At 44.6% G+C, this 26,427-nt stretch overlaps 5 protein-coding genes across 14 annotated transcripts in view; 3 read left to right on the top strand and 2 right to left on the bottom strand.

Moving 5' to 3' along the window:
* Positions 1 to 4,280, top strand: part of itgb4 (integrin, beta 4) — a 29,425-nt gene extending 25,145 nt beyond the window's left edge. For all 5 annotated transcript variants that reach the window (XM_070991456.1, XM_070991455.1, XM_070991459.1 and 2 more), the window contains 6 exons: positions 715 to 864; positions 1,274 to 1,462; positions 1,596 to 1,751; positions 1,913 to 2,077; positions 2,776 to 2,895; positions 2,995 to 4,280. In XM_070991456.1, coding sequence (XP_070847557.1) covers positions 715 to 864; positions 1,274 to 1,462; positions 1,596 to 1,751; positions 1,913 to 2,077; positions 2,776 to 2,895; positions 2,995 to 3,125 — 911 coding nt within the window. In that variant the 3' untranslated portion in view covers positions 3,126 to 4,280. The remainder of the gene's footprint in view (positions 1 to 714; positions 865 to 1,273; positions 1,463 to 1,595; positions 1,752 to 1,912; positions 2,078 to 2,775; positions 2,896 to 2,994) is intronic.
* Positions 4,281 to 4,345: 65 nt separating this feature from the next.
* LOC139350221 (erythroid membrane-associated protein) lies at positions 4,346 to 10,224 on the bottom strand. The gene is made up of 10 exons (XM_070991466.1): positions 10,071 to 10,224; positions 8,404 to 8,495; positions 8,166 to 8,264; positions 7,979 to 8,086; positions 7,472 to 7,630; positions 7,106 to 7,246; positions 6,775 to 6,826; positions 6,437 to 6,463; positions 5,678 to 5,704; positions 4,346 to 5,587 (listed from the first exon to the last, which is right to left on the bottom strand). Exons 2-10 carry the CDS (start codon positions 8,464 to 8,466, stop codon positions 5,028 to 5,030), a joined length of 1,236 nt encoding a protein of 411 aa, XP_070847567.1. The 5' UTR covers positions 8,467 to 8,495; positions 10,071 to 10,224; the 3' UTR covers positions 4,346 to 5,027.
* Positions 8,734 to 15,434, top strand: LOC139350220 (uncharacterized). 5 transcript variants are annotated; one of them, XM_070991462.1, is made up of 17 exons: positions 8,734 to 9,331; positions 10,911 to 11,066; positions 11,363 to 11,470; positions 11,739 to 11,814; positions 12,015 to 12,171; positions 12,358 to 12,403; positions 12,522 to 12,580; positions 12,769 to 12,804; positions 12,984 to 13,036; positions 13,141 to 13,273; positions 14,007 to 14,221; positions 14,315 to 14,360; positions 14,444 to 14,509; positions 14,621 to 14,680; positions 14,772 to 14,857; positions 15,083 to 15,177; positions 15,270 to 15,354. In XM_070991462.1, the coding sequence occupies exons 2-17, from the start codon at positions 11,030 to 11,032 to the stop codon at positions 15,302 to 15,304; spliced, it is 1,308 nt and encodes a 435-aa protein (XP_070847563.1). In that variant the 5' UTR covers positions 8,734 to 9,331; positions 10,911 to 11,029; the 3' UTR covers positions 15,305 to 15,354. The 5 variants fall into 5 exon arrangements, with proteins under 5 accessions (XP_070847563.1, XP_070847561.1, XP_070847564.1 ...); XM_070991460.1 differs by having other exon boundaries at positions 8,734 to 9,522; positions 15,083 to 15,434; XM_070991463.1 differs by lacking the exon at positions 15,270 to 15,354 and having other exon boundaries at positions 8,734 to 9,522; positions 14,772 to 15,226.
* LOC139350222 (histone H3.3A) lies at positions 15,393 to 17,381 on the bottom strand. Its single transcript, XM_070991467.1, has 4 exons — positions 17,306 to 17,381; positions 16,416 to 16,553; positions 16,187 to 16,340; positions 15,393 to 16,104 (listed from the first exon to the last, which is right to left on the bottom strand). The coding sequence occupies exons 2-4, from the start codon at positions 16,541 to 16,543 to the stop codon at positions 15,976 to 15,978; spliced, it is 411 nt and encodes a 136-aa protein (XP_070847568.1). The 5' UTR covers positions 16,544 to 16,553; positions 17,306 to 17,381; the 3' UTR covers positions 15,393 to 15,975.
* Positions 17,382 to 17,614: 233 nt separating this feature from the next.
* Positions 17,615 to 26,360, top strand: unk (unk zinc finger). 2 transcript variants are annotated; one of them, XR_011603466.1, is made up of 15 exons: positions 17,615 to 17,968; positions 18,503 to 18,712; positions 20,193 to 20,369; positions 20,469 to 20,599; positions 22,147 to 22,282; positions 22,374 to 22,491; positions 22,584 to 22,668; positions 22,766 to 23,073; positions 23,217 to 23,282; positions 23,483 to 23,666; positions 23,767 to 23,868; positions 23,974 to 24,159; positions 24,243 to 24,428; positions 24,572 to 24,832; positions 25,131 to 25,331. XR_011603466.1 is itself a non-coding variant. In XM_070990454.1 (15 exons), exons 1-15 carry the CDS (start codon positions 17,820 to 17,822, stop codon positions 25,284 to 25,286), a joined length of 2,451 nt encoding a protein of 816 aa, XP_070846555.1. In that variant the 5' UTR covers positions 17,616 to 17,819; the 3' UTR covers positions 25,287 to 26,360. The 2 variants fall into 2 exon arrangements, 1 of the variants encoding a protein (XP_070846555.1); XM_070990454.1 differs by having other exon boundaries at positions 17,616 to 17,968; positions 24,243 to 24,424; positions 25,131 to 26,360.
* Positions 26,361 to 26,427: the final 67 nt, after the last annotated feature.

Here is a 26,427-nt window from a genome sequence, read left to right as displayed (position 1 = left end):
ACAAATGATCACGTTCTGTTTAGTTAGTTTTACACAGCATCCCAACTTTTTGGAATTGGGGTTGTAGAAGCTAAAGATCCAGATATTTTTCTTAGGAGTCGGTAGAAACCAAAGACAGAGCTAAAAGAGAGTGAATTTTGGACCGACAGATGGCCAGAAACACGATCAATGTTAGTGTTATTGTAATGTCTGCTGAATGTGTAACTAGCCAACTGTTTGCTAACCTGTTGTCATGACAACTGTAGAAGGTGATAATATGTCAAAGGTGTGTCTACAGCCTGTTCTGCTGTCTATAAGTGGCCACAAAATCAGTTAATGCAGCTTTTAGAGTGCTTCAGTTTCACAAAGAGGTCAGAACATCAGTCTGTACTAACAGCTGCGTTATAAACCAGTGATAATGAACCTGGTGATCAATGTGAGGAAGGAGCAAACTGAAGCATCTCTTATGTCTCTGCAAGTTTCAGACCAAATCAATCAATGCAAAGAAATGGCTGTCTGGATAAAAGAGTAACAATCAGAAACTTTGAAAACATGATATGCTTTGAAAAATGGTAATGCACTGTATTGTATATGCAATTTTTGTGAGTTAATGATGATTAATATCTACATCTCTGTCTTTTCACCCTTTATCCTCTGAGCCTAAAGAGACGCAGTCCATGTATGTCTCCACATCCAACAGTACTCTTACTGCTCTCTTCCTGTGTCACCCATCAGATGCACGACTTTCTCCTGGTATTCCAGACACCCCCAGCAGACTGGTGTTTTCTGCTCTGGGTCCCACTGCCCTCAAAGTCAGCTGGCAGGAGCCCCACTGTGAGAAAGACATTCTGGGCTACTGTGTTCTCTACCAGCTGCTCAATGGAGGTAAATGATTTCTGCCAGGACCATTTATTGCATCTTGGATTGGTTTTCTCCTTTTCTGTAATAAAGAACTGATATTTTTCAACATTATGTTACAAACAGTGTGCAGCAGGCATGTGACAGAAAGCAACCTGAGACATAAAATTAAGAAAAGAACATGATAAGCACATGTGCTGGTTTCTAGTATATGGAAGCAAGTGATCAAGGTGCTCTTTAGTTTGGTCTGCATACAGCAAAAAAAAATGTAACATTTAAAAATCCCATTCAAACAGTTTCCTGCATGCTACACACTGACTCGTGTTTCAAGTTAATGCTTGATTTTGCTGTAATAGCTTAATTGGATCTTTTTTCTATGCATCTCATTTTTGAAAACGCATCGCTGATGCTTAACAACATGTGTGCTCTCCTGCAGGTGAGGTGAAGCGTGTTAATGTGACAAACCCAGCAGAGAACTCTGTGATCATCCAGGACCTGCTGCCCAACCACTCCTACCTATTTAAGGTGAAGGCTCAGAGCGAGGAGGGCTGGGGTCCAGAGAGAGAGGGAGTCATCACCATCGAGTCCGCTGTGGACCCCAAGAGTCCCCTCAGCCCCATGCCAGGTACTGGTTCTGTTCAAGTATGGTCACGACTTCTTGGATTCACCCACAGACACAATGAGCCTGCTTTTATGTAGCGACCAGAAGTTCAGTGTCTCTCATCATATCCTGTCACCCGTCTCATCTTTCACTGAAGGCTCGCCGTTTACTCTGAGCACTCCCAGTGCCCCGGGCCCGCTGGTCTTCACTGCCCTGAGTCCTGATTCCCTGCAGCTCAGCTGGGAGAAACCTCGTAAGCCCAACGGAGACATCCTGGGCTATGTGGTCACCTGCGAGCAGCTGCATGGTGGAGGTAAGGCTTTCAGGAAAGAGTACATCACTTAAAAACATTCCAAATGAAAGAGCATTTTAAAAATACATTCATATAGCTGCTTCTGTGCGTTCCTCATAAGTCTGTTTGTGCTTGTTGTGAAAGTATGTTATTTCTTGACCTCCTTTTCTTGTTTCCTCCAGGAGACGTGCGTTCCTTCCAGGTGAACGGCGACAGTGCCGAGACCAGTCTGACTGTCCCGAACCTGACTGAGAACATTCCCTACAAGTTTAAAGTCCAGGCTCGAACCACACAGGGCTTCGGTCCTGAGAGGGAGGGCATCATCACCATAGAGTCTCAGGATGGAGGTGAGACGAGGAATCCTGTATCACAGTAGCTGCTGGAGTCTGAAATGGTCATTATGCCTCACAATATGATAGTGGGGATGAGTAAAAACCATGCTTCTCAGGGCCTTATGAGTAGTGGGATGATCATTTTCAAACTAGAAAGATCATTGTCCTAAAGCGAGGAGCCTGAATGTACTTAAAGCCAATCTGCCTATTAAACTATGAGATGTCCTCTGGGTGGTGTGGACATTTTGGCCTGAAGGGACACTCGAGCAAAGCTTGACGAGTGTTCAACAAAGAAAGTGTTCATGCTCTCAGGGGAGTGAATGTGCTCAGAAAATTTCAAGGCAAGTGGAAATTTTGACCTGATGCTGGCACGAGAGAAAACATACTGGGTCATGGTCCAGGGTCCGTGAATATTTGCAGCCGGATTCGTGGAAATCAGGCCTTAAGATTTTGACATTATGTGTCTCTTGTTTGACCTGAGACATTTTGACATGACCGTGGTACTGGCCCTCTGTGTACTGAGGCTATTCATACAAAAGTCCACAGCAATCTGGCAATCTGATGACCCCAAGGCCTAAAATACAGTCAACATTTGACTCAACATTACATCATCATCCATCATCATCCATTTCTACCTTTCCTCTCACTTTCTCATAATTGTGACATAACCGAAGACTAACATCTGTATTTCTTTCCTTCCTCGCCCTCTGTAGGTGCTTTGTCTCAGTACAACAGCCAATCAATGACAAGGAGGGAAGTTTTCAACATGCCAACAGAGGTCAGCACACGAACCAACGTGTCCCACAGCATGCTCAACGACCCCTACTTCTCAGGTACAAATTTAGCTCCAGTTTCTCGTCTTTTCCCCTGAAAACACTGATAGAATATATATATAGCTATACACACTCATACCCTGTGCCCTTTTCTAACAGAAGGCATGATGATGACGACCTCGCAGCTCACGGAGACCAGCGGCATGGTGACCCAGATCACCAAGGAAGTGGTTCAGAGGAGCGTCATGGGAGGAACCACAGTCACAAAGAAGATGTTTTATGAATCTTAAGATCCTATTTAAACAGCAACACCCAAAGGTCCAACATGATGAGGAATCATATCTGAGATTCTCTTTTAAAAAGAGTCGGCTTCAGAGTGCTCGCACGCGCTCAGTCTACGTTTTTATGTGTGTGTGTGGGTGTGAGATTCTGTGACCAAAAACCATTTCATGTAATAAATAGATGGAGAGGAGGCTGCTCTACCATGTCTGTTACAAACTGTCCTACTTTCCTCCATAGATGAGGTTTATTTTAACATTTGCATTTGTTTTCAGTTCTTCTGATGTATTTCATTCCAGTCTGTGTGAGACTCGGCTCCCTCTGTTGGTCAGGTTCTGGTAAGACATGCTGGGGCTTTAAATCAGGCCAGCACGGGCCAGTAATCTGACTGCAGTTCAGTAATCCAAAGTGACCTTTTCCCCTTGTCTCCCGTCCCCCACCTGTCTGAAAGAGACGGTTTGTCAGTGTGTTTGAGGTGTGTGGACAGTTTCAGATTAAATGTCCCCTGTCCTTCTGTTTGAGGTGCGTCTGCAGCAGAGATTGGCCGGAAATTGCTGTGGATGTTTCATCATTTTCACCGAAGCGGTCTCTTCCTGAGTGTTCATAGATTTGTATTATATTAAAGTGTGATAAAGCATATTTAATACTTTTTAAGATTTTTACTTAAACAGACTGACATTAAATTTAATGCCAAATATTGAGTTTCCACGAACACAGGTTGATGCTTGTGTTCATTTATTTGCCCATTTCCTACTGATAAAGAGAGAAACGATCAAAACTGTTATATAGAACAGGTTTTTACATTTTATACACAAAAATGTGGCATTCTCTGCTTCAAGTGGATACTTTTCATGTTTCCTTACTCTGCAAGGCCACTGTATTTGCATTTTGAGTAGATCACATTCAAACTTATTACCTTATAGAAATGGTATGTAAAGACAGAAAGATTGTATTTGTTTCAATGCGAGTTCTGCTGTATTTCGGCTACTCACTTTGTCAATTTTGTAAAACATATTCTGAGAGGATATTTTAGTCAGAAAAACCCAGTTAAGAAAACACTCGGTTAAGAATTCACGTACGTTTGATCGTATTGTTTGTTGTGTCTTCCTTTTTTTGCATCATTTCTTTTTCAGTATGTCAGTTTTATTGCACTTAATAAAGATTTGAAATAAACTCGTGTGATATTTGAATTCTTCTCTGGATCTGTATGTGAGCACTTCAGACAAGACGGAGCATTTCCACTTCATTTATTGATGTTTGGTGGGAGAAAAGCACTGATATCTCAATATTGTACACAAACAAAAACACAGCTGCAAAAACAAGCTCATGCCTGAAAATGTTTGCAGGAAGCTTGAGACAAAGAAGCGAACAGAGAATTAACTCTTCACATGCATCAACGCAGCTCTGAGCAGCTGCACTGAGGCTCTGAGCAGCTCGCCGCACGTCCTTCATGGCTTTATAACATATGTGAAGTTTTTCATCTACGTAATAAAAAAGTCATAAAAATACGTTTTCCTTCTCACTGCGCCTCTAGTCTGGCTGTTATTCACTATATGGTTCCTTGGGGGTGTTTTTGGGACTCGTGAACCTCTCAAACCTTATCAGACGCATGAATGAACATTTTCATTGAGGCTAACGAGGCTGACCCGACAGCCTGAAAATATTCATCTTTAAAACACACATAGTAAAACACGGTTCGTCTCCATGAAGGCAGAGTAACAGAAAGTGGGATGCGGAATGATGGCGGTTCTTGTTCCTGATCTCAGAAGACAACCCGCACAAAGAGTCACACTCTTAGTCCACAGACAGCACACCTGATTCAAACTCACTAAATAATGGACCGGAATAAAAGCGCACACTCTGGGGGTTGCTGAGAGTCGGGACTGAGGAGTAATTGATGTGTGTTAAGCGGTTCAGTTCCAGAGGCAGGGCCCGGGGCAGAGGCACGCCTGTCTGACGTCTGCAGGCCTTATCGCCAGCTCTCTGACCACCTCCACAGTCCCAAACACAGGGTACAGTTCCTCTGTGAACTTCTCGTTATATGTGTACAGGTGGGAGCGCTTCTCCACATCATAGAAGGACAGCTGGCCCTGCTCGTAGTCCAGGTACACCCCAACTTTCCTGGGCACCACGCTATGTGAGAGCGGGGTGGTGGGCACCGTCAGGGCCTTCAGGTCTGTGCCCCTCTCCAGACGCAGGGTCAGGTAGCCCGTATCTGTGTTGAGTGAGCGGAAGCCCTGCCTCACCGCGGACGCCTTGGCCACCCCGAGCCGCCAGTCCCGCTCACCCACCTCCACCTCCCAGTAGTGGCGCCCGGAGTCGTAGCCCTCCTGGGCTGCGGCGCACCACCAGCCGTCGAAGCGCCGCTGGCACCGCGGGGCTTCCCGACGCTCCAGGCCGCACCGCATGCGCTTCTCATCGCTGGAGATGAGCAGGTCTGGGTTGGCTGAGTCCGGGTCCAGAGTCACTTCCTCTGTGTGGTTACAGACAAGGAAGGAAGATTACAAAGTGGAAAATAAGAGAGCAGATAATGAGGAACAGATGACTTAAACGGTGTTCATACCTGCAGCATCACAAATCCAGTTCCACACTGCAAAGAAAAAGAACAGAAACTCTTTAAAGACACTATATTCAAGATTTTTATATCATCAATAGATCAAATGAGTGTGTATGAAAGGAGTCGCTTATCATGATGAACCCAGAAAATTATCACCTGATAAACCTTGTGTGATAAACCCAGTGTGCACCACCTGCCCAACACCAACCAGCAGGTGAACACAGAGCAGCGTCTCGCTGCTAAAGAGCCAGATATTTCCCACAGGACATGGTGGAAACGACCCCAAATGAATGCTAATGTGTCTGCTGGGTGTGTAAATAGCAAGTCAGTTTACAGCTTGTTTCTGTGGCCAAAAACATCCATTAACTCAGGTTTAAACATCAATGAATAGACTTGTGATTTATCAGGCAATTATGCCAAAGTGAGTTATAGAATTGTGTTATATTTGCTAAATAACTGATCAGGTCAGTAAACTAAACTTATCAAATTACTGACATTATGGATCTCCCACCAACCCAAATTTACAGCTGTTGAAGATTTCTATATATGACTAAACTGTAAAGAGCCAGTGACAGATGATTAACCAACCGACCAGCTAGTTGAGTAGTCATAGTATAATTAGTCAGAACAGACATCAGAAGTGAGCCAGCTCAGGTTAAAGATATAAGATGCAGCGGTGTATTTAAAATGTATTTAGTGGTGGGTTGACACATTGTTGGGTAACACAGTGATTCAGTTTCAGGGTAATGCAGGGTTTCTACTCACCGCTGTGGGGGATGTAGCGGACAGCGTCTGAAAGAAGAAAGTGATTAGTGTGATTAGAAGGAGACAATCATCACCCAAATGCCTCCACGCGCTCCTTTCCCCACCTGCTTTCACGCACTATCCTTTAATCACATATCGATCGTGATTAGATCTAATGACTCATCAAGTTTCACTCGTGCTGAAGAGGTTGATGAAGTCGATGCTGCTGCTGTATGCACACATGCTTCTCACTGTCCTGACTGCTCCCTGACTGCTTTAGAATTAGATTCTTTTTTAATGATTGCTCTTTATCTTGAACACTTTCCAGAGTTAACGAGAGATATGCTGAATGCACTCACCAATCTTCTGGCTCCTCTGCTTTCTCACCAGCCACTGCTTTGTCACGTCCTCCTAAGCGCGCGCACACACACATAAAGGCAGACAATAAAGACAATGCAGGCCGCGGTGAACAATGAGATGAAGAGATTAGCCTGCCTGGGTGTCATGCAGCAGGTACACATAATGCTTCACACTGTTTACACTACTGACCTGACTGCATCATGCAAATGCATCATGTTTTCAATGCATTCAGCTTTTCCATTAAATTCAATTAGCATGCTGCTTATCCTGTCACTGGTGACAGATTCAAGTGGAGAAAATATAATCAAACATTGTGACAGACGTCCTGACCTTGACGGGGCTGTCGGCATTCAGCACGGCCAGCATGATGAGCTCCATGGCTGGGAGCAGGGTGGGCAGACGGCCCCTCTTCCACTGGAACTCCAGGTCGTCGAGCATCATGAGCACGGGCTCACCCGGCCAGACGGTGGGCTGGAAGGACAGTGAGCACGGCCAGTGTTAACTCAAGTGTTTAACTTGTGATCATAGCTCCAGCACGGCTCTGAGTATGATGGGATGATTGGCAAGGGCAGGGTTTAGCTTAATCATCTTTATCAGATGCACGGAAGGAACTGGGTCAGACTTTAATCACCAACCAGCCACCCAGAAGAAAAAGCTGGCACACGTTACGCTCGACGTCCACCGTCTTCTCATCACCTGAGGTCTGCTTTTAATCTCCCGCGTCCAGTCCATGATGACTCTTTTGTGGGGCCCCATGTCGCACTCGCCCCCTGCCTCCAGCATGCACAGGAGGTGTCCCTTCCAGTCTTTCTTCTCTGGTTTCTCATACTGGTAGTCACACAGGATGATCCTCAGCTGAACAACAAACACACACGTTAAAGCAGAGCTGCAACCATGAGTTGATCCACAGAAGCACAATCAGCTACTATTTTTTAGAATCGGCTCATTTTTGTGCAAAGATGGTGAAAAAGTGCAGTTTTATATCATATTAAATGTAATATCTCAGGGTTTTGGAGTGCTGGTCAGACAAAATGAGACATCTGAGGACGTCAGCTAGGACTCTGGATGGACATGTTTCACTAGTGCAATCAGCAGATTAATCAATAAAAAGAACTGGAAGTTGCAGCTCTACATTAAAGCAAAAGCAGAACATCCAGAAACCAGCTGATCAAGCTATTGATGACATGAACAGTACACACATACCTGTACACTCTTCTCCAACACACCAGCCCATTCCACAATGAAATCCCGACACACACTGGCCGGCCACACGTCCTCACTGGTCCAGATGTGGGCGAGGATGTTTGACCTCTGGGGCGAAAACAGACAGTGCAGATGACACGTACTGTTCGTCTGTGACAGAATAAAAGCACAGAGAGGGAGAGCTCACCTGGCAAATTTTGTTGAGTTCTCGGGCCAGTTCCATAATAAACAACTGACTCTCCACCAGCGGCTCCTTCTTCTCAAGTTTCACTCGCTTACGAGACTCCTGGAGCAAAGAAACAGAAGATAAAAAAGAGGAAAAATATGACTCGATGCACATTTTGGAGCAAGGTGCACAAAACGCAGCACTTGCAGCAAATACTGCACTATCACACAGAGAACAGAGAACAGCCGTATACCCATACCTTCAGTCGGATCTTGAGCTTTTTGGCCGGCTCGATAAGGAACTGCAGGCAGTCCTTCATCATGCTGGCAGCCGGAGAGCGAGGGAGATGCCCTGTGGTCCAATAATAAAAAGCTTTAGTACGCTGGCACTCACTCTGTCAAGAGGCTGGAGCTGAAGTGCAGCTGACTGGGCTCCCGTTGTCCACACAAATCGATGAGAGAGCAGAAATGTGGAATTTCTCAGAGGTAGCAAAAGGTATGTATGTGTGGGGGGGTGGGGGGGGGGGGAGAGAGAGAGAGAGAGAGAGAGAGAGAGAGAGAGAGGGGCACTGCAGGACTTTCATCACAGCTCTGCACTGGAAGTCCACAGAGAGCTCATTATTAGGCACTCTGAGCTATCATTAGGTGAGGAGGAGGAGGAGGAGGAGGAGGAGGAGGAGGAGAGAAAAGAGGACCCACGCATTGGTAGAGGAGTGAAAAGACACAGCCCACCCACTCAAAGCCACAAGCTGAGCTGCAAAGAAAGAAACAATGTGGAAACAGGCGAAAAATATTGCACAGTAACAGGATTTCCTGACGTGTGTGGGTCGATGCATCTTGATCATGGCCTTGAAATTGGAAATTTATTCCCAAGGAAGTCTGAGGCAGCAGCACAGAGCTCTTTTAAAGCGCTGCGGAGGGTGCGGGGGATTGTTGGACCAGATTGCTGTTGATTCAGCAGTCCGCCCCTGCACGCCACTTTGATGCGCTGAGGGGATTTACTGTTCTTTCTGCGATGTAGGGCTGGCAGCGGAGCCAAAGGATGCTGGCACTGACTTTCCAAGGACTGAACAGCATATATGCTTTTGGGAGTTTGGCAAAGACATTAAGCTGAAGGGTTGACAGACGAGGCTGAAAGTTTGCCTTTAAGCGAGCAATTTCAGACTCACCTGTGAGGACTGATGAGACGTAAGTGAATCATTTTCAGTCAAGTCAATGCAAGTGGTCCATGTTCAGCCCAGTGAGGCCATGACACGTGTTTGAAAGAGGAGGACATGCAGAGCTGGTTAAGTCCAGACATTATCTCTCAATCTGGAATACGTTTCAGAGCAGATAAGCTGGGGAGATACACCACTGGCTGAGTCCAAGTGTGCAGAGAGGTGTCCACATTTTCCCTGCTGGTCAGGCTTGATTTTGGGCAGTGAGGGCAGGTACAGAGGAGCTGTGTGTGTGTGTGTGTGTGTGTGTGTGTGTGTGTGTGTGTGTGGAGAAGAGCTGGAAGATTAGAATAAATCCAGGATTATCACCGGTGCCATTGCTGCACAGGTAGTGACTTTCTATATTGGGACTGACGGACCTTTCTCTGCCTGTCAGCATCAAAACACAAACACACACACAAACACACACCCTCACATCCAGGTAGACAGGTGATGTTAGGATAACACAAAGACCGCATAGTTTTTGGGTTGTTTTCTGTCCGCCGACATCAAAATGTATCATTTAGGAAACAGGTTAATGTTAATGTTAATGTTGCGGATGAACTAGTAAACTGCCCTCGTGCGCACGAGGGTGTGTTATCCATAAAAGGACAACAGTAGCTGTCAGGCAGACAAATGCTTTTCTTTAATGACGCCCTCTGCCGCGGCACAGTCCAACCGCTTCCCTCTATCAAAATGAACGATTTGTGAGACAGAAAATGAAGTCTGACCTTGTTATGGGAGAATTTTCCTTGCCGCGGATAACTTTACACGTTTCCTCCTTGATGTTTCCGCCAAACTCGGACAGATTCAGTACTCCGCCATCCTTCAGGGACTCGCCGCTTTCTCCACTCTGCAAATGCGGCAGGACACACGGAGCGCGCGCTCTAATCTGCCGCCGCCTGCGCTGAGCTGCAGTCTGAGGAGCAGCCGCTGGAGGGCGCCATTGCTCAATATCTGTTCGCGGGATCAGAGCGCTTCAGAGTGTAATTAGCTGCAAGAAAACAGAAGTTAATTAAAATCAAGACTTGGTGTAATCAAGACCTGTAGAGAAGGAAAAAGATTCTGTTGTGTCTGAGAACTACAGAAAGCAGAGACCCCAGGGGACGAGTTCTTTTAGATCACTTTTTTTTTTTTTAAACTTATTCTACTGTATTTTTACCTAGATTTTAATATTTTATTGTGTGGTTTTGTGCATTGTCTTTATTTTCATTTTCATCGCCATCTTGTTTTACATTCATTCTGTTCTTGTAATACACTTTGAACTGCAATTCCTGTATGAAAGGTGCAATACAAATAAAGTTTCTTCTTATTATGATTGGAGTTGTATTAGAATTAGAATATTAGGATTTGGAAGTACCACTGCAGGTAACATGGCCTACAGTGAGTCTTTGAAGGCAGCATGGGGGTTTGTATGTTTGGAAACAGAACAGCAGACGTCACCATCGTCAATACACACTCACTATCTCATGCATTTCATTTCAGGGAGCATCTCTAAGCCGTTAAAGCCCTGAAAGCTGTGAGATAATATATTTGGCAAACACAGTGTTTAATCGCGCTGTCTGATGCAGGTGCTGTGGAGTGGAAAGGTGTGTCGTAAGATACACGGAAGTGTGATAACCATGTGATCGCCGAGCTTGATGAGTGTATTGGCAACGGCAGCCTCCGATCACAGTTGTTCCCCTTCAACATGGCACCGAAAGACCCTCTGCTCGGCACTCTCAGAGGTAAGCATCCATGAGAAATGCGTCATGCAAACGTGGTTTTACTGGATCGATAGTTCAGCTTCAGGTTGATCGTCCGGTTACGCACGTTTTCCTGCCAAAACAAACGACTGTCTGAACCTATGAGCTCTATTTTAGCTGCATTGTTTTTCCACATGAACGACACCTCAAACAGATCTTTTATCTCCTGCTTCTCTTGTGACACTGTTGATGTGTGAAATGGCGATGATCACGCAGCTTGATGAAAATGTGGCCACCGTCATCCACTGCCAGTTGTTTTGTTTTTTCCTTCCTCCCAGTGTGTGTGTTGAACCTGCAGTCAGATGGAGAGATGGTGACAGACACCAACCCTCACCTCGCCTCCTGCTGTGAGCTCCTGGAGCTGGTGCTGAGGAAGGGGCTGCAGCGTCAGTATCACCATTATGTATTCCTCCCCTGAAGAAAAACAAAACATATTTGGACGTAAAAATGCATTGTTCTTTACCAATACATTGCTAAATTGCTGCAAGTTTGTCATCAACAACAACATATTTTGAGACATCAGTTTGTGCTTCAGATGATTTTATTGGTGAAAACACAGTATTGTGAGGCTGAATTTATCCTAAGAACAACTGGAGCGCTGCATGTGGAACATGCTTGTGCAGTATGGACTGAGTGTGTGTTTGCTGTCCCCAGAGCCAGTCATCAGTCTGGTACACAGAGACTACTGGCAGTGTTTTGAGCAGCTTGCCCACCAAGACACCTGCGGCAGGTAACACCATCCTGCACGTATTACATGCTAGGAAGAAACATTTGTAATAAGTGCTCGGTAATATGTAATACATATGATCATAAATACACTGTTAATGTAAAAACGTTGGTGCCTCTGCTGATGTGTGTGTGTGTGTGTGTGTGTGTGTGTGTGTGTGTGTGTGTGTGTGTGTGTGTGTGTGCGTGTGCATGTGCGTGCAGGCTGTCTGCTCTGTCCTTGGCGGTGGAGCAGACCAGAGGCTGCGGGAAGCTGCTCTCAGCTCAGGGCCGAGGCCGCTACCTGCTCAGGCTGGCCCTCGGCCGCAAGGCTTTGCCACAGTTCATCACACACCTGCTGCACACACCCAGAGTCCTGGAGGTCAGATACATGGAGCGGATACTGTGTCTATGATGCAATATATTGAGAGATCTGTTTTTTCCCGGTTCTGTTTGGTGCTCTGGGAAAAGTGTCCACCAAATATGCCCTTAGAGTTGGTTGAAATGTAAGTAAGTCTCTCGAATCGACTAAAACAGCTTTGGTTCATACTGTTTCTCTCCCCTCCAGTGGTACAGCCCGGCAATGTCAATCCTCAGGAATGAGGAATTTGTGGGTGAGGCTCATTACTTGATCTCATTGTTTCCACTAAATACTGATTAAATTTTGAGGAGATTCTTGTCACTGCTGCCACTCAGCGTCCAACATCAACACCAGTGTTCCCCCTCTTCCAGAGCCTTTCATGTCACTGCTGCTGGTCCTGTCCCACATGGAGTTTAAACTGGACATGAAGGTCAGAATAATGCTCTTAAATATTAAAATCTGCCATTGTGCTGTCTGGCCGTTTCCCATCTGTTCAAGCCATCCAGGATCTTCCTCCAAAATATAACCTTGACTGCTTTAATGCCAACTATCATTTGCTGAAAGCAGCTATTCTTTCAAATCACTACACTGATAACCACCTCTGGTCTCTTTCCACAGAATTGCAGTTTTCTAGATGAGAGCTGGCTCCTACCGGTAAAAAACAATGATTATTGTTCAGTCACTGACGACATCACAGTGAGATTATTATGTTTTAGTGGCCAGTGGAATTTCCTGATCCCTGGAAATGCATGGGAAAATCTCCGAAGACACATTGCAGTGAGACAGTGGATTTTGGACTATAAGAGATGTTAATTGTTTGTGTGTGGTTCCAGGTGTGCGAGACATACGAAGTTGTGCCCTGTCGGGAGGTAGGGATGGTGCTGAGGTTTGTATCTTCCTCTACAAAGAAATGCCTTCAAACACATGCTCACGAATGCATCTGTCCAACCTGCTGCATCGTCTCCCTCCATCTCTCCATCCGTCTCTCAGGTATCTCAGTGGGCGCGTCTTTGTCCTCGACCTGATGCCTGGTGGTCAGGCTCACGTCGACAAGTTTATCTGTCCCGGTGACATCATTGATGAGATCAACGGGACCTCACTGAGGAATTCCAAAAACGGACAGGTATCCTCAAACATGCAGTGTTATGTATTAAAGTGGTAACCAGTAAGATTACGCCTCTTTCTCTGTGTCAGGGTGGTGCAGCTGCTGTGGATAATAGCTGAGGTCAGGCACACCACATCACAGAACACACAGGAAGCTATGCAGTGAACTGGGCTTTACATTGACATTACACTGGACCTTTTTCACAGCAGACATATGTTTGACGTAGCAGGAAAAGCAAAGGTGTTACTGATAACATCGAGAATGACCCTGAAAATAAAGCAACGATGTGGAGTTCAGTAATCCTTAATTTTATTATTTATACCTGTGCTTTTCCTATTTCCCTAACACGTCAGACTGACTTATGTGTGTTGGTGTGTGCAGAGTCTGCTTTATAGACATCTTCCTGATTCTGTTGTTGGTTTTGTGGCAACAGTCAGGGTGGAACAACTTATACTTCATCCTTTTTATTAGTACATGTAGTTTGGTGTCATTACTCAGCTCACAGTGTGCTTCAGATGATTTGAAGCCCACTTAGCGACAAGTGCGGCCCTGTCATATTAGCAACAGGGCCGAAACTGAATTCTGAGGTGCAAAAATGTACACACATATGATGTTGTACCTTTGACAAACCCTATAAGCATTTGCATCAGTCAAAAATCTGCCACTCTCCAAATTGTGTCTATATTTCCTACAGCAGCCTTAGAAGTAGCTGTACTTACGATGTAGTGATGCTACATCTCTATTTTCCCAGGCAGGGTTGGTTTTGTCTCGGCTGAAAGGCTGTCCTCTGTCCATAAGCGTTCTGCGATGGAGGGCTCAGGATGGCACAGTGTATCGACCCCTTATCAAACTCCTGCGGGCCCTGAGGGTGGAGAACCCCACCCTGCAGCTTGGTCCCGCTCCCTCCCAGCAGTCAGCCATCAAGAACCAGAGAAGCTCTCCGTCACAGTGTCTCAAAGAGGGGAGGCAAGTTGCTTACTAAATCCTTAATGATATTTAAGGAACGTTTTTCCAGGTGTACCCTTGACATTAAGACACTGACTCACCTCTCCTCAACAGGATTGTGTACATAGTGCAGTTCTTGGGAAAAACAAACATCGGGATGGTAAACAATCAGTTTTGCCTTATAATTTAATGTGTTCAGTATGCGTGTATACATACATCTCTCATATCTGGTCTTATTCTTAGTTTGGAGGCAAGGAGGTGCTGCAGCACGCCATCCCACAAGTGTTGCAGAAAAACCTGCCTAGCAAGGTGATGAAACTACTCCCTCTCCTCAAGGCATGCTGGCTGTTAGACTTGACTGTTCTACAAAACATGTGTCAGTGTCAACATGCACTCAATCAGTGTCATTTGCCCCCATAGGAAGTGCTTTTAGATATGAAGGAAACACATTTGACATGCACAGACAGAAGAAGTAAACTGGTAAGTAATTGCATGACTGAAGTAATAACTGGTGTTCCCTCTTTTCAGTTGCTTGACAAGGACCGTTAACATGTGTTCCATGTTTCCTCAGGAGCTGTTTGAGCATCACTATCCAGAGATTTCGTGTGTAGGGAGGTTTGGTCAACCAAACTACACAATATTTGCATTCTGTGTAGCGTAAGTATCAAATTTCCATAACCTGCCATTGACTTTGCAGCAAATACTACAAAAAAGAAAACACTCTGAACAGGATTGTTTCTATCATACCTCATCCATACATCCCTGCTGATGTAGGCCTAGTATTTGTCACTCCTCTCCCTCAACATGTGATGTAATACCCTAGTTTGTTGTCATTGGCTGGACCCAGATGTCATCTAAGCATATGATTGGCTCTGTTCACAGAGACTCCCCAGAAACCCCTCAGTCCACAGGATTTTGCTGTGCGGCATTCAGAGCCAGCACCATCACAGAGTGTGAAGAGATTGTCTGTCGTATTGGTGAGGCACAGCATACACACTCTTACATAATTGTGATTTGTAATCCATTAATTATTCAGACATTAAAATCTTGTGTTGTGATTTTCTTACAGCTACTGGTTTCAAGCATACTGAATGGTTTGTATGATAGTCATGCTTCATGTTTGGTTGTAAATAAATGTAAAGCACTGTCAAATCGGGCACTGCATTACTGTCTGAATAACACAACTACACAATTTCTACTCATAAAGACCTTTAATAGAAAGACATCCATGTGACAACATTTTCATAAATAGTATTAAATGTAGCTGCCAAGATTTTATGTTGAAAAACATGTAAAAAGCAGTCCAGAAAAATACAGGGGATCTGCCATGCTCCTCATCACTGAGCACAGACTACCAACCGTAGCAGCTAATAGTCTGACACTGCAGTGAGACCTGCTGAGCATGGCATGCTGGCATATTGTGGTAAATGGAAGATGGGCAACAACCCTGGACCCCATGGAAGAATTCATCCTCACTTCAAAGACAACTCCATCCCCAGAAGGAGTTTGATACTCACATAGAACTTGAAGGGTGGTATGATGGCTGTGACATGTAGTAATGACTTATGATGGAATAGGCAGATACTCCTGCTACACAACATTTCCAACTATCCTACATGTACCCTGGTTTGTGGAATGACTGATTTGTCCCAGTCTAAAAAATACAAAACTCAAAGAAAACTTATAAAAAAATACCCAAGAAATAAAAATGTCCACAAAAATGGTTAAGTATGATAAATAGGATTATTTGTCTTGACAATGCTGTCACTAATTGCTTAGGCTCTCTCCCCCCTTATCCTACGAGCCAGCTGGATGTCTTTGGGCATGATTGTGACACGTTTGGCGTGGATGGCGCACAGGTTGGTGTCCTCAAACAGACCCACCAGGTAGGCCTCACTGGCTTCCTGTTGAGAGAAAATAGCTATGCTCAATAATCAAGGTCACAGACTCCTATTGCCCTGATGTTTACTTCCATGTCACATTTACCTGGAGAGCTCCAATAGCAGCACTCTGGAAGCGCAGATCAGTCTTGAAGTCCTGGGCAATTTCCCTCACTAGACGCTGGAAGGGCAGCTTGCGGATGAGCAGCTCTGTGGACTTTTGGTAACGACGGATCTCCCTCAGAGCCACGGTTCCAGGCCTAGACAACAAAGCTTTTCAGTGCCTTTGACATTTAAAGTAGGCCATTTTGGACGGATTTTATATTATGACATACCTGTAACGATGGGGCTTCTTCACTCCTCCGGTGGACGGGGCGCTCTTCCTCGCCGCCTTGGTGGCCAGCTGCTTCCTTGGCGCCTTTCCTCCAGTAGATTTACGGGCGGTCTGCTTGGTACGGGCCATGTCGTACTTGCTAAATACAGCAAAAGAACCTAGATTAAAATCGTTGACGATTGTCCAAATTGTAGCAAATGTGGCCACCAAATATGCCCTTAGTACGAATCCGGGCTCATTTGTCAAGCTAACATGCTAACCTAGCTCACAACATAGCTCCCCTCCCCCAGGTTGTAACCACTGGGAGTCGCCGGGTTCGCTCCTGTGTGCGTTATCAGTCTACGGCGAGATCTTAGATAAAGTCACCGTAAAAACGACTCAACGTTGATGTTTGCTTTGTATTTAAATTGAGTCACGACCAACTAATCATGTTAGAGATTGAGGCCCACTGCAACCAGAAGACAGTCACGTTAACACACTCGGCGGCTCAGACAACCAGTCTTTGCTTTTCGACTTCGCCATTTTCACAGCTTCTCATTTCACCCCCAGGCGACATTGCCTCGACTTAGCTAAAGCAACTTTAGCTTATATATACGGACCGTATCTAATAGATAACTTTGTAAGAAATACAGTCAATCTAGACGGCTAATTCTGGCCAACCTTTTGCTTATTGACTAGGTCTTGTTTCACTTTAGGGACGAAACAGTGACGTTTAACTAGAGACGTCAACGGTAAGAGATTCCATTGTTCTATTTTTAGCTAGCGTTAGCAAGCAGACAGGTTAGCCTGTTTTGCTAAACAATGTCTGTAATTAAAAACGTGCTTCCCGGATATACAGTTAACAAAACGAATTAACGAACATTACCGACATAGAAAGACAATAACATTTACCTTTACGATGTCGCTGATAAAAATAATCGGTTGTCAAATTGTCCGATGTTACCTCACGGAAGGAAAACGAATTGTGTCAGGAGGGGGTAGAGGCCGAGTATTAATACTTTTTGGTGACGTCAAGCTCGTAAACAACTACACGCTCATTGGTTAACCTTCCAAAGTGGACCAACGGTACAGCCAATAGATAAGATGCAGCAAAAAAAACGTAAAATCAGTCGCCCATTTTCCATGTTTCAGGCTTTACAAACAAGTTATATGTTACTCTGTAATGTATTATCGCAGTAACAATTTAATCTCGTATGTCTTTAATGATCTGTACAATCATTAGTTAAGTTGTGATTGAACTCCATGTCCCATAGTTCCGTGTTGTCCCTACTTGTCCCTTTGCTACTACTTCCTCCTGCCTTGCGCAAGCTCACATCGTAGTAGAATGCGGATTTCGAAGCTAATACGAATAGCTAGCCAGTAAGCTAAAAACAAGGTTCTTGTTGTTAGGCTTTAAACGGGTAAAATGTCGAAAACACACTCACAGCCCCCGTCATCCTCGGCAGCGACGACTACCGGGGGGCCCTCCTCGTCCTCCTCGTCTTCGCCCGCAGGGGGCTCGACATCTCCCGCAACCGTGTTGAACGTGCAGCCCGAGAAACCTCAACATTACACGTACGTAGCTAGTTAGCTGGATTAGCTAGCTAAGTGTACACAAGCTCACGTGTAGTTCCGTATACCACACCACAGCTAAACTGTATTTGAAAAAATGAGTGAATGATAAGCTTCATATTCTTTAGAGCAAGCTTGTTCAGCGACACTGTGCGTATTAACCGGAGCAGGTCTCGGGAAAGAGGCCTAACGTTACTCTCTTAACAGTAGCCATTTCTTTCAAGCTTTGTAGCACAGCATAGTTCAAGTTCTGTATTTCTGAATGTCTCTCAATGCTGCTTAAAGCTGCTACTTTAGTTACAGCAGTATACATATTACTGTATATTAAGCTTTTCGGGGGAAGATGTTTACCACTGTACAGAGAGTAATGTATTTGGCATTAGAGTATGACAAATAGGGAATGCCTAATAATCACTGTAAACAATAATATCAAATGTACTGTAAATAGATACGATTGTACTTAAAGTAACTGTAAAAGACAGTAACACTGTCCAGAAATGTATTCTCACTCTCTCCTTGTTTCCCTCTCCCTCCCAGATATCTGAAGGAATTCAGAACTGAGCAGTGCCCCCTTTTCGTACAGCATAAATGCACACAACACAGGCCTTTTTCCTGTTTCCACTGGCACTTCCTAAACCAGCGGCGGCGCAGGCCCATCCGCAGACGGGATGGGACCTTCAACTACAGCCCAGATGTTTACTGTACCAAATATGATGAGGGAACAGGCACCTGTCCCGATGGAGACGAGTGAGTGCAAATGAGATTTCAGTGCTGTGCCAGACTGCTCTACATTATGTTTGCATTCATTAACATGGAGCCACACATTTAACATCAAAACTCAGGTTTGTAAAGGGGAAGTTTTATTGTTGTTATTGGACTGAAATGCATAACTGGCCCCACTGTATTTGGGAAGATGATAATGATGGCTGATTGTAACACATTTGTGTAAAGAACACGCTGTTTCACTTTTTGTAGTGAGTAAAAGATCACTTGGCCTTTTGTCAGAAAGGTCAAACTCAAAATGGGTTAATCTTGCTGGTGTCCAAAGTATCGTCCCTGCCTCATCTCTAATATTTGTAGGCCTTTTACACGAAATTGCTCAAGTCAGTCACTAGAATGTGTAGAGCCTCGCATGGCAAAGGACTTTTTCCAACTCAGTGAAAGTCAATGAAGGAGTGATTGAGGATACTCCCTGTCTTCAATTGTAAGTCAAGTTGAACAGCTTGTGTGAGTAGTGTCTGATGCATAGTCTTTTCCAGTGAGCGTTAGCATCTGAACATAGCCATTCTCTCACTCTGTGGGTCACTTTTAGGCCAAAAGTGAGCCATTATGGTCTTTGTGGCGTTCCATTGATGTAGACAAAGGTAATGTAAATGCAGGAATGGAAGTTGATTGAGGGTTAACCTGGGATGTCTTTGATACATGTTAATGAACCATTTGGTAGTGTGTTATGTGAACATTTCATTTCCAGCTCTCGTCCCAAAATGCCTGGTTGCAGACACAGAAACTCACCATTACACAAAGGAGGGAAGAGTTCTGAAAATTTATAAATGAAAAGTTTAGCTGTTGATTGCTTTAATATATATATTTTTATGTGGTTTTGGTGTGGCAAAAACCGAAATATTCTGTAAATGTTGTATAGTTGGAGTGTTTTACAATGAAACTAGTACATGGCTTATCTGCTGCAGACCTTGCACTTGTAGAGGGCCAGTGCTCTGTGCAGGGCTCCTTTGGACCTCATGACAGCAGGGATTGAAGCTGTGCAGCTTGGTATCGTACAAGACTGTTGTGTTGTGAACTCCAGACATTTATATATACAAGCTTCTTATTGAAGTCATAGTTGCATCTGTCTTTTATATAAAAAATACTGGCATGTAAAATACAGTTGCATACAGTACAAATGAAATGATTAGTGCAATAATTTATTAGTCAATTGGCAAAACATTAATTTTCAAAAAGTATGTAATGTTTGAATCACTTTTCAAGCAAAAATCAACCTTCTTAAAAAAAGGGTTTCCTTTGTTATATCATTGTAAAAGAAAGTTTTGGGGTTATTAGGTGGATTGTTAAAGGTAAAGCCATTTATTGATCAATCCAGAAAATAATCTGCAGATTAATCTATAATTAGAATAATCAGAAATTGCAGCCCTGGCATGTAATATACTGTATTGTCTTAAGTTTGTATCAGTGTTTTTTAAATGTGATTTTCTGTGTGTGTGTGTTCCAGATGCCCATTTCTGCATCGGACAGCAGGTGACACAGAGCGCAGATATCATCTCCGCTACTATAAGACGGGATCATGTATCCACGAAACAGATGCAAAAGGTCACTGCAGCAAAAACGGCTCCCACTGTGCCTTTGCACATGGATCACATGACCTGCGCAGCCCTGTTTACGATATCAGGTGCCCAAAGAACTCCATTGTAACATGCAACCAACCGACCACATCAGTTTCTGTCTGTGTATCTGTGCTTCAGTTCCTTTACGCTGTGGATTTTCACAGGGAAGTGCAGGTAATGGAGTCTCAGGGAGGCTCGGGGGCCACAGAGGGAGGTGGAGGAGATGGACAGTCAGGACAGGCAGCAAGTACAGCCCTCATAGAGAAGATCCTGAGTGAGGAACCACGCTGGCAAGGTAAGTCTGTGTGACCTGAAACAGAACAGCCCAGTGTTAAATTCACACAAAGTGCTGCATGATGAGGAAATATGATCCAGAAAAGTCCAGTTTTAGCAACAGATGTAGCCTTGTGTTTCTTTCTTTCTTTCCTTCTTGGCGTAAACACAGCCTTAATTAAAGCCCAGTTTCATGCGACACATTTCCAGCTGTTGGGGTATCTCTCGCTGAAACACTGCTCATGATTGGTTGTAAAGAGGCAGATATTTAGTGCAACTGTATGTAGGGATGGGAATTAATAAGATTTTAACGATTCCAATTCCATTTTCGATTCTGCTTAACAATTCGGTTCTTTATCGATTCTCTTATTGATTCTCATTTGGAAAAAAAGGAAAACAAACAGGTCGATTAGCATCAACTTTGTTTAGTTTAGAAGTAACATGACCTTACAAACCCAGCAGTGAGGTCTTAAGAGGCCCACAGCCTAGGGCTCCTCGATGGGGTGCCGGGGGGTCCCCAGGAAAATTTAGAATAATAGAATAGAATAGAAATTCAAATTCTACTTTTTAAAAGGATATATGAGCTGAGCACTCAAAAATAAAACTACGTCAGCCAGTGACTAATACAACCAAGTCAAGTCCAGTGGAACTGTGCATTGTGCAATTCTGCAAACATTAACTATCTAGCTTTCAACCAGTCCTGACAGCAGGGGCAGAGTCTCTGTCTGGCTCCACCACCATAGGGTGGCATTATCCTTGCAGGGGATGGGGGGCAGGCTTCTGTACAGCTGGATCTATTGATCCACTCAGAAGCTAGACATGAACTGGAGTGAGTACTGCCAGCCTCTGAGCCAGTCAGACTCTGTCTCTCGCCGTGGTCATCTAAATGTATGTATGAGAAGGCATTCATGTAACGTTGACACTTAGTAATAACAGGTTTTACGATGAGGCAAATGGCGCTAACATAATAGGCAGTGTTAGTTACTTAGTTACCTGCAGTATTAACAGCAGAGGACATGCTAACGTTGCCACTGCTGCTGGGTTGAGATTCACTCCGGAGCGGATCAAAAACGTGACATTCATTCAAGTTATCGCATGCTGTGTGTGCAAATGTTTCTGCATATTGGTAGTATTTCCTCCCTTTGATGAAATATCCACTTTGCAAGTATTGCAAGTTGCCCTGTTGTCATCCTTTCTCGTGAAATGTAACCAAACTTTCGAGAGTTTGTTTTCGAGCAATGCACATTGCATAGCTTGCATAAGCTACGCAGTGTGCATTGGGTTAGGGTTCTCAAAAAGAACCGGTTTTCGATTCCCATCCCTAACTGTATGGCTTGTTTTCTATTGTGGATTTATTGCGTGAAAAGCACAGTAGCATTGACAATGATTTTGTGATCATGGGAACTATCTTCTTCATATCTTCAGATCAAACCCAGCTGAACCGCCTGCTTGTTTCTCTGTTTGGAGGATCTTCTGTCATTTCCTCTCTAATATCTTTATGTGATGACTCTTAACCAGCTCACCATCCGCTTGCCTCACTGTCTCCTTCTGTGTATTCTAACTCCTTAGATAACAATTACGTGCTGTCCCACTACAAGACAGAACTCTGCAAGAAGCCGCCGCGTCTGTGCCGTCAAGGTTATGCCTGTCCATACTACCATAACAGCAAAGACAGGAGGCGCAGCCCACACAAGCACAAATACAGGTGCTCCATTACATCATCTAAAAGGGAAACATTTGGAGATCTTGTGTTGTTTTTGCCTGATTGTGTTGCTGTTTTGTTCTTGCCGTCACAGAGCGCTGCCGTGTCCATCTGTGAAGCAGAGTGAGGAGTGGGGGGATCCCAGTAAATGTGAGGGAGCGGAGGGATGTCAGTATTGCCACACAAGAACAGAACAACAGTTCCACCCAGAGGTTTGTCTGTTTCAGCTGAGAGCTTGAAGAATCCAGCCCAGAAATCACAGGAGATTAACATCAGTGTGTGTTGATTTGTCACTCCGTCACAGATCTATAAATCCACGAAGTGTAATGACATGCAGCAGTGTGGCAGCTGTCCCAGAGGGCCCTTCTGTGCCTTTGCTCATGTTGAAAGTAAGTCCCCACAAGATATTTCCAAGCGACCATCTCAAGATTCATTTTGCAATTTAACATTCTGTTTTTTTCTTTTGCTTTTTAAAATCTCCTCCAGAGCCCTTTGTTCCAGAGGAGCCTTCATTCCCCACCCCAAGCTCCCCTCCACCCCCCCGACCTCCAGACCCTCTTCCTGCCCAGGAGACTTCTTCAAGTCCCAGCAAACACAACATGGGGTCTGGGCCCGGTTCTGGTTCTGTTTCAGACCCCTTCTCCCCATCTGCTGGGTCATGTGTTGCCGAGCAGGGACTGCTGGGGAGCGTTTTGTCCCTGTGTGAGGATGGGAGTGGAGGAGCGGAGCCTCTGTCTCCTTGGGCAGGAGAGGGGGGGTACTGCAGAGCGCCTGGGTTTGAGAGAGAGGATCAGGTGAGAAAGTGGATGAAGAAAAAGGGCGACATGAGCTTTTTTGAGATGCCATGAAATTAAATGACATCATCTCTTGAAAGCGGCAACTACAAAGAGGCTTATCCTGCATGGCTTCCTGTCATCACTTTTATTTGTGTCTGCAGGCAAAGCAAAGGAGTTTTGCCCTTGAGCAGCGCAGCAGAGAACTGGCATCAACGCAAAGCAAACAGGTACAAATGCAACCTCAAACGTGAGGTGTTGCTGGTTTTTTTTTTTTAACATTTTTATGCAATCTAAAATGTTTACTGCATACTTTCAGTTGCTTCACATATTTTGTATCTTCCTTGTAATAATAGTCTTGCTACATGGACACATGAGTAAGCCAACTCCTATTCTCTAAATAGCACGTTGCACATTGTTTCTCCTTCAGGACTTGTTAGTGTTTCTGCCTGTGGGCAGCCCTTTGAGTCTGTCCTCCAGCATCCCCTCAAGTCTGGCCGCCACACCACCCAGCCCCGCCCCTCTCGGGCCACCAGGATCCAGCATCTCCTCAGGCATGAACGCTAACGCCCTGCCCTTTTACCCCACCAGTGAGACCGTGGAGTCAGTTGTTGGTTAGTGAAAATGCGTCAAAATCTGTTGTTCACATTTTAATCCAGTTAAAATGTCTAAATGGAAATGTGACACATTGTTCTGGTGTTGGATGTATTGTAGAGTCAGCCCTGGATGATCTGGACTTGAATGATTTTGGTGTGTCGGCGTTGGAGAGAAGCTTGGAGAGCAGCTCTGCTCTGCCCAGTGTGGGAGTTATGCTGGGTATTTCAAAGACACAAGAATGAACACACAGAACTATGTACAATGTCAGTGTAATAACACATCTTTTAGCATCACTCATACTCATTTGTCTCTTTGCCTTCACAGGAGGTAGCCAGTTTCAGAGTTCTGCCCCAGTCAATATCCCAGGATCCTTTAGCAGCTCTGCTCCTTTTAGCTCCCCTTCACCATCTCCCCCAATCAGGCCACACGCTTCACCATTCTTCTCTACTCACCTGTCACAACCTGGCCAATCAGAAAGCACCTTCTTGGGACCATCTCATAGCTCTTTAGGTTTGTGGAGTTTGATTCAAGGACATCAAGTCTTGTATTAAGGGATAAAATGATTTTGTTCAAATTTCTACTTTTCTTTGCAGGCCTGAATGGTATGAGCAGTAACATCTGGGAGCATTTTCCATCAGGCCAGGGTTCCCCTGGTACACCACCCACCCTTCTACCCTCTGGCCCCTGTGCAGATACTTCCAGGCTCAAACAGGAGCTGGAGGAAGCCCATCGGGCACTGAAGCAGTGGGGTCACAGCTGGAGACACACAGCTCAGGTAGGTAGGTAGCGGGGCATTTGTGCATGCAACGCTGTGACATGGCTGTTTGAGTCCGTGCAGTGACCTCTATGTTAATGCATATTGCAGTGGCTGGGGATTATTATTCCGGTTTTGAATGAATATTCTGTGTTCTGCCTCTTGTAGTCATGGGCTGCGCTGAAAGCAGATGCAGAGGAGTCCCGTGCCCATGCAGCACGGTTAGCCATGGAAGCAGAGAGGGCCAGACAGGCTGAGGAGGAGGCGCAGAGACAGGCTTCTCTCCTGCAGGAGGCGCTGGAGAGCTTAAGGAGTGGAGACAATCCCCATCTAGCACTGCATCAACTCCAGCTACTACACCGACTGCCGTTGGAGTCAGTCCTTAGTTTGCAGGCTCAGCTGTGTAGCTGCTTACACGCTGTGGAACAGGTAATACCACAGACTCACAACTTACATGTTCTTTAACCAACCTAAAAACCTGGTGAACCTAAACTTACATGGCATTAAGCTAAAGTTAAGCTAAAGTTACATGAAAATGACCTTCAGCTCAGCCTTGCTGGCAGAGCTGCTCTATTTTTTTGCACCCACACTAGCTTTGTTTGACTTAAATTGTTTTCCTCTGCTTACAAAACAGTGGTGAGCGCCCTGTGTGGTCCCTTGAATCATCCCGGTCTCCCAGTTTAAGGTGTAAGTTTGAGGTCTGAATGTTTTCTTCTGTTTTCCAAAGGTGGTGTACAGGAAACAGAGACAGTGCTGCGTGACGTGTGGAGAGCAGGGCTCAGTGTCCCTGCCCTGCGGCCACGGACTACAATGTGAGAGCTGCTCCACCTCCACAGAGTGCCCGCTCTGCCCCGAACAGACCCTGGAGCAGCAGCTCTCTTGACCTCACAACCCACTCGGACCACCACAGATTCCAGACCAGTCAGTCCTGATTCCACAGATACCAGCCTTTGATTTCAGCCACCATTCAAACTTATGTCGAGGTCATTTTCTAACGTGGTAACCACACAAGCACTGATCTGGTTTTGTATTTTTTTAGATAATGTTTACTAAGGAAGGACCAGTTTATTTAGACAGGTCACAAAGTGAAAGCCCTAAATATTTAATTTAGGATGAATCATTTTTCCAGTGTTACCCATGGAACACCCTTACATTTTACTAGTTATTGCTCTTGACCACCAACACTGTTCTTCACCACTGTTCTTGATTTGTGAAAATAACTCAAAAGACCTGCTGTTATTGCTTCTCTAACGCTACTATGAAACATTAACATACCTAGTTCTGAATCACATTTTGATACATTTTAAAGCATAAGCTTGCCTTCATGAAAACATAATTCCAGAGTGTTGTCTATCCAACTGGATAATGCAGTTTCTTTCCAGGAATAATGACAGCAAACGCCACGGTCCTCATAAACCACAACCCTCATGCTCTAACTGAGAAGTATTTTCTACTAAAGTGAACCCACTAATTATGTATGCCGTATAGAATGAAGTATAGCTTGTGCTCATGGATGAGATGCTTTGTGACAACACAGAAGTGAATGTAAAACTACAACTGCCTTCTTGGCTGAGGTCTAAGTGATGCTTGGTGGCCTGGTAGTATCACTCTGCTGTGTGTTTACATCCAATTCAGGGTAGCATGAGTAACTGCATCACAATTTCTGGAAAGAAGCAAACATGTTTATGTTGTCTGACTGCAGAGATCTCAAAACTTTCTGGATGGATGGCAGGGCAGGTTAGTTTTTATTTTTGAAGGTGATGAGCTGTCTTAACTAAATGAACAGGTCTGACTGAAAACACTTAAAAAGGTCATAGTATTTAGTTTCATCATATACTGCTACAGCCAAAAGGGGGCCGTCATACCAGTCTGCTGGTAGTGCTTGTTTAGATATTGATTTCATTTTCTTTTTTCTCTATCTTAAATTTAAAATTGTCAATTACTGTTGAATAATAGCAAAATATTAAAAAAAAAAAAAGTAGTAATATTTGTTTAAATTGACAACAGATGGCCTCTGTTAAAGC

Source organism: Chaetodon trifascialis, chromosome 21 (assembly GCF_039877785.1).
Source record: "Chaetodon trifascialis isolate fChaTrf1 chromosome 21, fChaTrf1.hap1, whole genome shotgun sequence".
NCBI lineage: Eukaryota > Metazoa > Chordata > Actinopteri > Chaetodontiformes > Chaetodontidae > Chaetodon > Chaetodon trifascialis.
Note: the sequence above shows the minus strand (reverse complement) of the source record. Positions and strands in the feature narration are given on the sequence as shown.

What these genes read in the sequence shown, in the direction of transcription:
- LOC139350221 (XM_070991466.1), bottom strand. Translation starts at nt 8,466, where the DNA reads ATGATGAAGGACTGCCTGCAGTTCCTTATCGAGCCGGCCAAAAAGCTC. An exon ending in AGCTCAAGATCCGACTGAAG is followed by an intron (nt 8,265 to 8,403) that starts GTATGGGTATAC and finishes TCTTTGCTCCAG; the next exon opens with GAGTCTCGTAAGCGAGTGAA. An exon ending in TGTTGGAGAAGAGTGTACAG is followed by an intron (nt 7,631 to 7,978) that starts GTATGTGTGTAC and finishes TTTGTTGTTCAG; the next exon opens with CTGAGGATCATCCTGTGTGA.
- LOC139350220 (XM_070991460.1), top strand. Translation starts at nt 11,030, where the DNA reads ATGGCACCGAAAGACCCTCTGCTCGGCACTCTCAGAG. An exon ending in ATGAGAGCTGGCTCCTACCG is followed by an intron (nt 12,805 to 12,983) that starts GTAAAAAACAAT and finishes GTGTGGTTCCAG; the next exon opens with GTGTGCGAGACATACGAAGT. An exon ending in GAAAAACAAACATCGGGATG is followed by an intron (nt 14,361 to 14,443) that starts GTAAACAATCAG and finishes TCTTATTCTTAG; the next exon opens with TTTGGAGGCAAGGAGGTGCT.
- LOC139350222 (XM_070991467.1), bottom strand. Translation starts at nt 16,543, where the DNA reads ATGGCCCGTACCAAGCAGACCGCCCGTAAATCTACTGGAGGAAAGGCG. An exon ending in AAGAAGCCCCATCGTTACAG is followed by an intron (nt 16,341 to 16,415) that starts GTATGTCATAAT and finishes TTTGTTGTCTAG; the next exon opens with GCCTGGAACCGTGGCTCTGA. An exon ending in CTGCTATTGGAGCTCTCCAG is followed by an intron (nt 16,105 to 16,186) that starts GTAAATGTGACA and finishes TTCTCTCAACAG; the next exon opens with GAAGCCAGTGAGGCCTACCT.
- unk (XM_070990454.1), top strand. Translation starts at nt 17,820, where the DNA reads ATGTCGAAAACACACTCACAGCCCCCGTCATCCTCGGCAGCGACGACT. An exon ending in CATCAACGCAAAGCAAACAG is followed by an intron (nt 23,283 to 23,482) that starts GTACAAATGCAA and finishes TTTCTCCTTCAG; the next exon opens with GACTTGTTAGTGTTTCTGCC. An exon ending in GCTGGAGACACACAGCTCAG is followed by an intron (nt 24,425 to 24,571) that starts GTAGGTAGGTAG and finishes TGCCTCTTGTAG; the next exon opens with TCATGGGCTGCGCTGAAAGC.